Below are 12,352 nucleotides of genomic sequence, written 5' to 3'. Positions count from 1 at the left end.
TTGGTCTGCCATCAGTGTGACGGGACAATCTATATAGATATAGGTGTATGTGCTGATTCAGATACAATAAATAGGGGTTATTGTGATTATTATTATTATTATTATTATTATTGTTAATTGCATTTAAATGTGCCTGGAAGTGTGGAAATCTGCCTGTGAAGTCTTGGTGACGTGTACGCACTGCGCGCTGGGCAGTCAAATTGCCACTGCGCTGGCTGCGCTTCGCCTTGCGCTGAGATTAGACCAGGTTGGAGCTGGCGAGCTTTCGGCGCACTCTCCGCGCGGTCTATCGGCAACAAATTGTCACTGCGCCACGGCGAATCTGTCGACACCTCCCCCTGCTGACCACTCCCATCTCAGCGCACAGCAGTCTGCCAATTTACCGAATCCGCTGCGCACCTTGTTGCACTGGAGGAAAATACCACTTCGCCAGCTGCGTCAGGGCTCGCTTCGCTGCGCCACCCTGAGTTGCGCCAGCAAAATAGGGCCCAAAGTCTTCTCTGGAAGAGTGTTAAAGTTTTACACTCAACACAAAATGAAACACAGTTTTCACATTAAGAGGTGAAATAAACAGAGGATTCAGAGCTCAGTTGTTGAATTTAATTTCCCCTTAACTGCTGAATCTGAAGCTAACGTCAGTCAGTACGTTTACATGACACTTGAAAAAAACGAATTATTGCCTTAATCTGACTATAACTGGACAACTGAAGTGCATGTAAACACCTTAGTCCGACTGAAATCAGAGTTGGAGAAGTCCGATTAAGACACCCAGATAATGCGATTGGAATTTGATTTTCTCCGTCATGTATTCGCCTTAGTTAGACTAAAGCTGCACAATGCATGTGTTAATGCTCCACAACCGTAGAGACGGCACCAAGTGGAGCAGAGAAGCCGCCCGAACCCGGCAAAGTAAAGAAAAAAACCCAACGTCAGCGCCGATTCAATGCATTTCACACAGCGCCACCAGCAAGAGTGTTTTATTTTTTTAAAAAAGAGAGAGAGAGAAAGAGAGAAGGAAGCCCGTATCCTATTCTCAGCACGAAACTGGCGCGTCTGGTCGGGTACTGCAGTTGAGAATGTATTATTAAGCTACTAAGTTGTTTATATTCAGTTTTTTACGAGGTGACAGAGTCAACAGGACAGGGGGGCGTATTAACCCACTGAAACAACGGGTGACGCCGCATGAGGGGGCGATGGACCCGTCAGTTATTCGATTTTCTCAGTTGCATGTAAACTGAGACAAGGACAGAAGTCCGACTTGACGCCAAAATCAAATTTTGAGCATAGCTCGATTAAGCTCTGCATGTAAATAGGGCTGCCACAAACGATTATTTTGATAGTCGACTAGTCACCGACTATTTTTTTCGATTAGTCGACTAATGGGATCATACGTAAATTGAATGTAAAACATACAGCTTATCGCACCAGCATGCAGCTGCTCTTATATACCATCATTAGCTTTCAGCTTGAAGTGTTTAAGGTATATGCTAACTAAAAATAAAGACAATTAAGATGGTAGTTCATTAAACTTTTAATGAAATATGCAGCTTTAACTGTAGCATAAAGTGCAAACAGCTGAGTAAAATAAGGATAAGGCACTGGCCTAAACAACACCAAAATAAATACTTAAAGGTTTTTTGTCTTTCTTTCATTTGTCTCTGGCATTAAACATTAGCCAGGCTAGCGCCGCCTACTGGTTCCGGCAAATTTCATTTGCCTCAACCATGTAGTCAGGACACTAGCAATGCGTTTCGGTTTGCTCCGTCCGCTACCAATCAGCGAACAGACGGGTAAGTGAAGGCGATGACGTTGAACTCAAGCGCTCAAGATTAACCTATGAGCTTAACCGGTGTATAGCACACGTGACCACCAAGCAGCAGCGATTAGTTGAAGCAAATGTAAGCAACCGCCTCCCGGAAGCAAACGAATCCCTATGGCTCGTGTTCAGACGCTATATGAAATGTAATGAAATAAGCGGCTGATGCATCAGGCTAATTAAACATAGCTACATTTAAATAAAATGAGGTGGACACCTGAAACTAAGGAATTGTTCACAATAATAAAGTTTTGGTAGGCCTATCAATCGAATATAACTTGTGCTCATTGTAAATAATAGGAGTCGTTCTGTTAAAAAAATCGAATAGTTTATAAGATAATCGTCTTGTCTGAAAAAATGTAAATGTCCTTTTTACTATCACAGAAGGAGAAACATAGAAAGACTCCACCAGAAAGTTCTGTGTGAAACTGTCAAATGAAAACAAGTGAAACTGAGGTGCAGCTCAAACTCTGCAAGGTGCAGACTGTGATGAGAAGCTACCGGGAAATATTGACGTAGATTTACGCCGGGAGAGAAGACTTCTTCGTTAAGATGAGCGCTCATTATGTGACCAGGACGCTGTGACCAGACGCGGTAACGTTCTAGTATTCTCCAACACAGAGTCTCAAAGTCCGCGATTTTATTTATAAATGACGAACGGCTGTTTTTCAGTCCGTGATTTAAAACGGTGGAGCGGCGGTACCGCTGCTAGTATCGCTTCTCATTTAAAAAAAGAGAGAGAGAGAGAGAGAGAGAGAGGGAGGGAGAGGAGCGGCGGCGGCGGGCGGGGGGAGGTTTACACCGGTGCCGCTTGATGAGGGACAAGACAGGTAGAGAGAGAAAAGAGAGAGACCACCTGTAAACTCACCTTGAGTGAGTGAGTGCACGTGTGTGTGTGTGTGTGTGGTGGGCGGCTGCGGTGGCGGGTGCGTGTGTGGAAGGTGCCCCAGCAGTTTTGAGAGAAAAACAAAATTAAAAAAAAAAAAAATACGACGCATCGACTATTAAATTAGTTGTCGACAATTTTAATAGTCGACGTAGTCGTGACTAGTCGACTAATCGTGGCAGCCCTACATGTAAACATACTGAGTGTTGTTCAGTGTTTCTGGTTTCCCTCTCAGACTGACTGAAGTCCTGAAGATGAGTGTTAATGTGGAGGAAGAGGAGGACGGACCAGAGTCTCCAGGACCCATCTGTCAGTCTCTGAAGAGTGACTGGTCCAAAGGAGAGGGTCCAGACTTCAGTCCTGAACCTGGACCTGGACCTTCAGACTCCCGGTAAGAGACCTGCTCCAGCCTCTTTACCAGTGTTGAGTGTGTTGAGGTCCTGCAGCTCATAGTGACTGTGAGTCAACAGGAACTGGTTCTTGTGGTTGATCAGTGTCTTCATACTAACTGCTCAGGTCTCTTCATGTTTCTTCTGAACTGATCTGATGAAAGAACATCTGGACTTGTTCCTCCTCCATGTTCTTCCTGCAGCTGATCAACATGAGCTTTAAAGACGTGGCTGATTCCAGGTGGTTTGGTGAACGTTGATGAGCTGGTTTCTAACAGAGTTTACAGAAGTTTGCAGGATCATTTTACAGCCTGAATGATGAGTTTCACATGTCAGAGCTTCACTGTAGACACTGTCTGAGCAGCAGCATCTGGATTTGTTCACAGAGATGATGTCTAATGAGTCAGGAAACAAGATGCTTCAGTGAAGGGACTAAATGCAGTAAATGGAGTCAGTGAAGGTTGAAGCCTGAGTCAGAGAGAAACCAGGAACCAGATCCATCAGACAGATCAGAGATGTGGAGCTGAGACTGTGACATGTTGTTGATCCAGAAATGTCTTGACAGAGAGAAGAGGAGTGGTGTCTCTGACGTCCTGAAGGATCATGGACAAAGACCCAGAACCAGAGGTGAGCTGCAGACAGCCAATCAGAGCAGCTGTGGACAAAGTGAGACTGAACATCTGTCTGCTGATGTGGTCATTAGTGAAACCAGGACCTGTTGTTTTCTCCAGAGTCATTGTTCCATCACACAGCACTGACATTTAAGATGATGATTCAAACCTTCTCTTTGTTGTCTGTAGTTTTTCTGTAGCTGATGAAAATAATCTGATCAGATTGTCAGACTCTCTGTCTTCAGTCTGACTCTGTCTCTTCTCTCTCAGCAGATCGTGGTCTGCAGGAGGTTTTAGATCAACATAAGATCAGTCTGAGGAGCAGATGTGAACGAGTGACTGAAGGAACTGAGGGAACAGGAAGTGGAACAGGAAGTGGAACCCTCCTCAACAGCATCTACACTGAGCTCTACATCACAGAAGGACAGAGTGAAGAGGTTAATACCCAACATGAGGTGAGACAGCTGGAGACAACGTCCAAGAAGAAGACCCTCCAGGACACTCCAATCAAGTGCAACAACATCTTTAAAGACTTACCTGTCCAACAGAAAGAGGACGTCTCTACGGTCTCACCTGTCCAACAGAGAGAGGACGTCTCTACGGTCTCACCTGTCCAACAGAGAGAGGACGTCTCTACAGTCTCACCTGTCCAACAGAGAGAGGACGTCTCTACGGTCTCACCTGTCCAACAGAGACCCATCAGAGTGGTTCTGACCAACGGCGTCGCTGGCGTTGGAAAAACCTTCTCGGTGCAGAAGTTCACTCTGGACTGGGCCGAGGGCTTGGAGAACCAAGATGTCAGTCTGCTGGTTCTGCTTTCGTTCAGGGAGCTGAACCTGATCAGAGATCAGCGGTTGAGTCTTCTCGGGCTGCTCCATGTTTTCCATCCAACATTACAGAAGGTCACAGCAGAGCAGCTGGCTGTCTGTAAACTTCTCTTCATCTTTGACGGCCTGGATGAAAGCCGACTGTCACTGGACTTCAACAACAGGGAGGTTGTGTCTGATGTCACACAGACGTCATCAGTCAACGTGCTGCTGACAAACCTCATCCAGGGGAATCTGCTTCCCTCGGCTCTGGTCTGGATCACCTCCAGACCTGCAGCAGCCAATCAGATCCCTCCTACACGTGTCGACAGGGTAACAGAGGTCCGAGGCTTCACTGACGCCCAGATGGAGGAGTACTTCAGGAGGAGGTCCAGTGATGAAGATCTGTCCAGAAGAATCATCTCACACATCCAGACGTCCAGGACCCTCCACATCATGTGTCAAGTCCCAGTCTTCTGCTGGATCAGTGCTACAGTTCTGGAGCACATGTTGACCACAGACCAGAGAGGAGAGCTGCCCAAGACCACGACGGACCTGTTCTCACACTTCCTGCTGGTCCAGACAAAGAGGAAGAAGAACAAGTACGGTGAAGGACATGAGACGAGTCCACAGGAGCTGATGGAGGCCGACAGGAGAGTTCTTCTGAAGCTGGGGAGGCTGGCGTTTGAACAGCTGCAGGAAGGAAACATCATGTTCTACCAAGAAGACCTGGAGCAGTGTGGTCTGGATGTCACAGAGGCCTTGGTGAACTCAGGACTCTGTACTGAGATCTTCAAAAGAGAGAGTGTGATCTTCCAGAAAACAGTCTACTGCTTTGTTCATCTGAGTGTTCAGGAGTTTCTGGCTGCAGTCTACATGCTCCACTGTTTCACCAACAGGAACACACAGGTCCTGGAGAACTTCCTGGGAGAAAAACTTGTTTATTTAACCCTGGATGACTTCCTGCAGAGAGCCATGAAGAAATCCCTCGGCAGTAGAAACGGTCACCTGGACCTGTTTGTTCGCTTCCTTCATGGCCTCTCTCTGGAGTCCAACCAGAGGCTGTTAGGAGGTCTGCTGGGTCAGACAGACAACAGTCCAGAAACCATCCAGAGAACCATCAACAACCTCAAGGAGATGAAGACTGATTACATCTCTCCTGACAGAAGCATCAACATCTTCCACTGTCTGACGGAGATGAAGGACCAGTCAGTTCATCAGGAGATCCAACAGTTCCTGGAGTCAGAGAACAGATCAGAGGAGAAACTCTCTGAGATCCAGTGTTCAGCTCTGGCCTACATGCTGCAGATGTCAGAGCAGGTTCTGGACGAGTTGGACCTGAAGAAGTACAACACATCAGATCAGGGACGATGGAGACTGATCCCAGCTGTGAGGAACTGCAGGAAGGCTGAGTGAGTCCAGACATGATCAATAACACACACACACACACACACACACACACACACACACACACACACACACACACACACACACACACACACACACACACACACACACACACACACACACACACACACACACACGTCTAAGTTTGACGATTAAAGTCCAACAAAGATGGACATGAACAATGTGCAGGTCTGACAGAGTGGTGAGGGTCAGGGCTGGGTATTGATCACTGATCACCTGAATCCATCTGATCTCTGATTCACTTTGATTCCTGATTCAACATCATGATTGTGTTTTAGATTTCAGTCCCAACTCCAGTTTGACTTGGACATGAATGAGACGCTCAGAGAACTGATGCTGTAAATTGTTGCATTATTAAAACCATGAATGTTGACATGATGAATGGAGCCAAAGCAGTTCCATTAATGCACTTTCTATTGAACATGAGCAACAGTGGAGTCGTCATGGCAACAGATAGCAGATGCAGCAGCAGCAGCAGCTCCACTGTGTGTCAACAGTCACAGCTGCTTCTTCACATCCTGCACATAGATCTGCTTCCATTCAGCTCCACACAGTTTCTACCTGACTGGACACTTGTTACCTTGGAGTCTAGAGGCTGCTGTGTGTGTGCTGCTAGTGTTGTGTGTTTGTGTACGCTAACACACCTGTGCTTCACCTGCTGGTTCAGTTGTGGCTGGTTGTGAAGCCGAAGCAGCTGCAGCTCCAGTGTAACAGACTGACTGTGTCATGTTTGTGTGTCCATCATCAGCACAGACACACAAACTGTCAGAAGAGTGAAGGACGATCAAAGCAGCTTCTCTCTCTTTTTACTCATTAACCATCTCAGTCACTGTGCAGCCGCCAGCTGTCACACACTTTTAAGGTGGAATGTTTTCTTGTGTGCTGCTCAGTGACCCATGGAAATCAATCAGTCCACCTTAAATGTCACCATGACAACTTGGAGCGTGTCCTTAGTGTGGATTAGATCTGTGCAGGACACACACTTTAGTGGTCAGATCTTCTGACTAAAGTAGTGTTGTGTAGTTCGCGAGTGATTCGTTCGAAGGAACAAATTATTTAAGTGAACGTACTGACTAGAATCACTTCCTGACCTAATTCATTCCTTTCTCAGTTCAGTAGTTGAGCTCAGCAGCAGCGTGCAGGCCGACAGTGGAACTGCTGTGTGGTCTGTGAATCACTGAATCACCTGCGAATCTGGTGGCGGAGACTCTCGTTGCGAGGGAACGGTGCATGTTCAGTGATGCGTTCACTGACAGTCGGAGCGTAGGGCTCCAGTTCACTCTCTGTGCGCGTCGTTCACTGTACTGGGGGCTGAGGGCTCCAGTTCACTCTCTGTGTGTGTCGTTCACTGTACTGGGGGCTGAGGGCTCCAGTTCACTCCGTGTCGTTCGCGAACGTAGTGACACGGTGATTCACGTCCGCGCTGCCACTCACTCACTCATTACCTGTGAACCTACTGCGCACACAGAGAACTGCTGCTGAGGACGTGATTCAGGTTTGCGCTGCCTCTCACTCATGATTCGCAAACCTACTGCACACACAGAGAACTGCCGCTGGGGAAGCTGTTACTCAGTCACTCACTGGTGATTCGCGAACCTGCACCAGAGAACTGCTGCTGCAGACGTGATTCAGGTTCACATACTGTGCTGAATGTGGTGCTGTGTCACTCACTGCCTGGTGTACTGCATGCACAGAGCTGTGTAGCGTCATGTTAAGTGAATGTACTGTGCACAGAGGACTCGTGTTCACTGTGTAGTAATATAAAAATAAGTATAAAAAAAGTATAAAATATATAAAATATATAAAAAAAAAAGGAAAGGGGACGTAGAGTGTACAGTACAGATATTCGCGGGAGATTTTTTTTTTTTTTCACCGTCCCTTACAGAGAGGGGGGGGGGGGGGGGGGCGACGACTGTAACGTCTGACGGGGGGGGGGTGATTCCGTGAACGAATTTTTTGAACGACTCATTTTAAGGAACTGATTCTAGTAATTCAGTACAGTCAAAAGAACTGCCGATCCCATCACTAGACTAAAGATGTTTCTACATTTCACCTTGATTTTCTTTGACTTCATTTCATGTTTGGAGAAAATCAATGTGTGTGAGCGTTGTTCAGGTGACACCTGCAGCTCTACACCTGAGCTCACCTGACCACATCTACCTGGATTAAACATCCATCTGGGCTTTGATGAATGGATGTTGGAGGATTCAAGAGGAGGTGGATCTGAATCTGAATGGGTTTTTCCAGCCCAGCCCTGATGAGGATTATTGTTCCATGTCCAACACAAAGAGAGAAGATGAACTGAACCAGAGTGTGAAGAGCACATGTTGATCACATGATGACATGTTGTGTGTGTTTAGTACAAATTGTCTGATTTTACTCTCACACATTTTGTTTCTTCTCTAATCACAGACTTGGTGATTGTGGACTCTCAGAGATTCACTGTGAAGTCGTTGCCTCAGCTCTGAAGTCCAGCCCCTCCCACCTGACACACCTGAACCTGAGTCAGAACCCCCTGAGTGATTCATCAGTGAAGCGTCTGTGTGCTGGACTGGAGAGTCCAAACTGTAGACTGGAGACTCTGAGGTGAGTTCACTGACTGGAGCTGTTGTAGTTGTTTGAAGCTTCAGCTTCTCATTGGTTCATACATGTCAGGATTTGTGTGTGAGGATTTTTCTCAAGAAGCTGAAGAGAGAAAACAGTTGAGATGACAGTGTCCCATTGGTCAAGGAGAAGCTTATTCCAGACAGGCAGAGTCAGCGGCGGCAGTCATAATGAAAATAGCCTGCATTGGATTTTCAAAAATACAGGACAAAGTGCATCCCATATCAGTTCAATAAGGGACATGTCTTTTAGTCTCCAAATACGGGATGATTCTGTATTTCAAGGGACGGTTGGCAACCCTATTTGTTGGCCATTGAAGCGGCGTATCGCTACGCACACGCGCATTATGACGCACACTGTATGAGTGCAGATGAGCTGTTGGAGTGAGAAGGAGCTCAGTGACAGAGTCTCTGAGAAATGTGGCTGCACAACATGAGTTTGTCTGGATGGAGCCACAGGTGGAGCTGACAGGTGAAGAGGCGGAGTCACTGCGTCTGTGTTGAAGCAGCAGCAGCTTCTCATGAATATTAATGAGCTGTTTTCTCTCTGTCACTGTTTAACCTGCTTCCTGTTGCTTCAGCTGTTGGACTTTGATTTTCTAAACTTGTTCTTTCTGAAGCTTCTTCAGCTCTGAACAGATCATGAGACACTGAACGCTGTCAACAAGGAGCTTTGTCCTCAACTCACTGCTTTTATTCTTTATTCAGATTGAAGTACTGCAGGTTGTCAGAGATCAGCTGTTCTTCTCTGGGCTCAGCTCTGAAATCCAACCCCTCCCACCTGAGACACCTGGACCTGAGTGGAAACGACCTGCAGGATTCAGGAGTGAAGGGTCTGAGTGGTTTTCTGGAGAGTCCAGACTGTAGACTGGAGACTCTGGGGTCAGTTCACTGACTGTTGTATCTGATCCACCTACAGTGGATTAAAGTGAATTTATAAAAATATACTTTTTTCTGAAAACATTAAATTGAAATAGATTATTTTCTGTGTTTCTATATTTAGATTTTAATGCATCTTGAGCAGGACATGTCCTAAAAACAAAAAACTCTTCTTCTATATAATCTGTGACAAATGATGTAAAATGAGTCCAGAAACGCAGAGTTGTATTAATTCCTCATTTGAGTCCAGATTTATTTTCCTCTTTATTCAGATTTTTATCAAAAATCAAAGTTACACCACTTGACACTGGGTTTCATCACGTCATTGACCCCTGTGCTGTTAGTTTATTGATTTAACCCTGATACCAGTTGATCAATAAAGTTATTGATAATGATAATAATAACAGAGGAGAAGAAAAATACAAAGTTAAAGACATGAAATGGTACAAATATAAATGTGTCTAAAAGAATCAGAATCTCTAAATCAGGACACATCTGATTATTGATCAGTTATCAATGAATTAATATTTTATTCTTTATTCAGATTGATGGGCTGCAGTTTGTCAGAGATCAGCTGTTCTTCTCTGGTCTCAGCTCTGAAGTCCAACCCCTCCCACCTGAGAGAACTGGAGCTGAGTGGAAACGAGCTGCAGGATTCAGGAGTGAAGGATCTGAGTGGTTTTCTGGAGAGTCCAGACTGTAGACTGGAGACTCTGGGGTCAGTTCACTGACTGTTACTGTTGTAGATCTTAGATCTTTGATCCACAACTGATCCTGATTGATCTTCACTCAGAACTTGAATCATTGACTTTGATTGAATGGGTTAATGACATTTGAAATAGTGGTTGTTGAATATTTGCAGTTGTTGTTGTGTGAGAATGATTCTTCAGTTTCAGCTCATTTCACTCAGTGGTCATGAATAATGTCTGTTCACTTCAGTTCAACCTTCACACACACACTCGTATTTCTCTCAGTCAGACGACTCATGTTTTCTAGAAACTCTGGAGAAAATGTCCAGTATCAGCTCATCAACTCACTTCATCTCTATCACAACAATGTGCACAAGATCCTCACAACTCATGTTTGGACAAAGACACTGAAATTCACCTGTTGAAGAAAAAACTCTTATTTCTGATCATCAATGAATTTATCTTCTTCTTTTATTCTTTATTCAGATTGTGGGGCTGCAGTTTGTCAGAGATCAGCTGTTCTTCTCTGGTCTCAGCTCTGAAGTCCAGCCCCTCCCACCTGAGACACCTGAACCTGAGCTACAACAACCTGCAGGATTCAGACGTGAAGGATCTGGATGATCTTGTGAAGAGTCCAGACTATAGACTGGAGACTCTGAGGTCAGTAGGGGGGCGGAGTCAGTCTGTGCTGCTTTCAGCACTATTGGACTAAAATCAGTGTGAGACAATAACAGGGACAACAGTCAGCCAATCAGAGCAGAGAGAGACAACAGTCAGCCAATCATAGCAGAGAGAGACAACAGTCAGACAATCAGAGCAGAGAGAGAGACAACAGTCAGCCAATCAGAGCAGAGAGAAACAACAGTCAGCCAATCAGAGCAGAGAGAGACCACAGTCAGCCAATCAGAGCAGAGAGAGAGACAACAGTCCGCCAATCAGAGCAGAGAGAGACCACAGTCAGCCAATCAGAGCAGAGAGAGAGACAACAGTCAGCCAATCAGAGCAGAGAGAGACAACAGTCAGCCAATCAGAGCAGAGAGAGAGAGACAACAGTCAGCCAATCAGAGCAGAGAGAGAGACAACAGTCAGCCAATCATAGCAGAGAGAGACAACAGTCAGACAATCAGAGCAGAGAGACAACAGTCAGCCAATCAGAGCAGAGAGAGAGACAACAGTCAGCCAATCAGAGCAGAGAGAAACAACAGTCAGCCAATCAGAGCAGAGAGAGACCACAGTCAGCCAATCAGAGCAGAGAGAGAGACAACAGTCCGCCAATCAGAGCAGAGAGAGACCACAGTCAGCCAATCAGAGCAGAGAGAGAGACAACAGTCCGCCAATCAGAGCAGAGAGAGACCACAGTCAGCCAATCAGAGCAGAGAGAGAGACAACAGTCAGCCAATCAGAGCAGAGAGAGACAACAGTCAGCCAATCAGAGCAGAGAGAGAGAGACCACAGTCAGCCAATCAGAGCAGAGAGAGAGACAACAGTCCGCCAATCAGAGCAGAGAGAGACCACAGTCAGCCAATCAGAGCAGAGAGAGAGACAACAGTCAGCCAATCAGAGCAGAGAGAGACCACAGTCAGCCAATCAGAGCAGAGAGAGAGAGACAACAGTCAGCCAATCAGAGCAGAGAGAGAGACAACAGTCAGCCAATCAGAGCAGAGTGAGACAACAGTCAGCCAATCAGAGCAGAGAGAGATAATCACTGATCCATCACCTCTGTCCTCTGCTTCTCTTCTCAGATGGGAATCTTCCCTCCTCCTTCGGTCCTGAACCTCCCTCACTGATCTGAGAGCAGCTCCACTGTCTTTCACAGAGTCCAGTCCACCATCCTCCCTGTGTGTTCTGGACCTGACAGAGATCATCACTGTCTCTGGACTCATCTGATCCTCTACACACTCTCTGCTCCTCCTCCTCCTCCTCCTCCTCCTCCTCTTCGTCCTCCTTCCTCCTTTTGTTTCCTCCTCCATCCATTCTGATCAATCAGCTCCATCTTGTGGTGTGGTGAAGAACTGCAGCTCATTTCCATTTCCACATTATTCAGAGTTTCTAAACATGATGGAGGTCCAGATCATGTTGCTATGACGACAGTGAACACATTAATGTAAGCACCATGTTTGTAAACACCGTTTATTTTGTATAATAATCAATGATGTATATTTTATATGTAGTTTTTTCTGGCTCTAATGTGACTCTGGCCTCTCAGGGAGCAGAGGAGAGAGAGGTGACAACAGCAAGAGCAAAA

At 46.0% G+C, this 12,352-nt stretch overlaps 1 protein-coding gene across 1 annotated transcript; it reads left to right on the top strand.

Moving 5' to 3' along the window:
• Nucleotides 1-3,546: 3,546 nt before the first annotated feature.
• LOC310989773 (NLR family CARD domain-containing protein 3-like) lies at nucleotides 3,547-11,894 on the top strand (the record flags this gene model as incomplete). The annotated part of the gene is made up of 6 exons (XM_083976921.1): nucleotides 3,547-3,718; nucleotides 3,973-4,259; nucleotides 4,395-5,920; nucleotides 8,349-8,522; nucleotides 10,594-10,732; nucleotides 11,850-11,894. The coding sequence occupies exons 1-6, from the start codon at nucleotides 3,628-3,630 to the stop codon at nucleotides 11,892-11,894; spliced, it is 2,262 nt and encodes a 753-aa protein (XP_083833047.1). The 5' UTR covers nucleotides 3,547-3,627.
• Between the last annotated feature and the right edge of the window lie 458 nt (nucleotides 11,895-12,352).

The sequence above is a fragment of the Trachurus trachurus genome (assembly GCF_905171665.1).
Source record: "Trachurus trachurus genome assembly, chromosome: 8".
Classification (NCBI taxonomy): Eukaryota; Metazoa; Chordata; class Actinopteri; order Carangiformes; family Carangidae; genus Trachurus; species Trachurus trachurus.
Note: the sequence above shows the minus strand (reverse complement) of the source record. Positions and strands in the feature narration are given on the sequence as shown.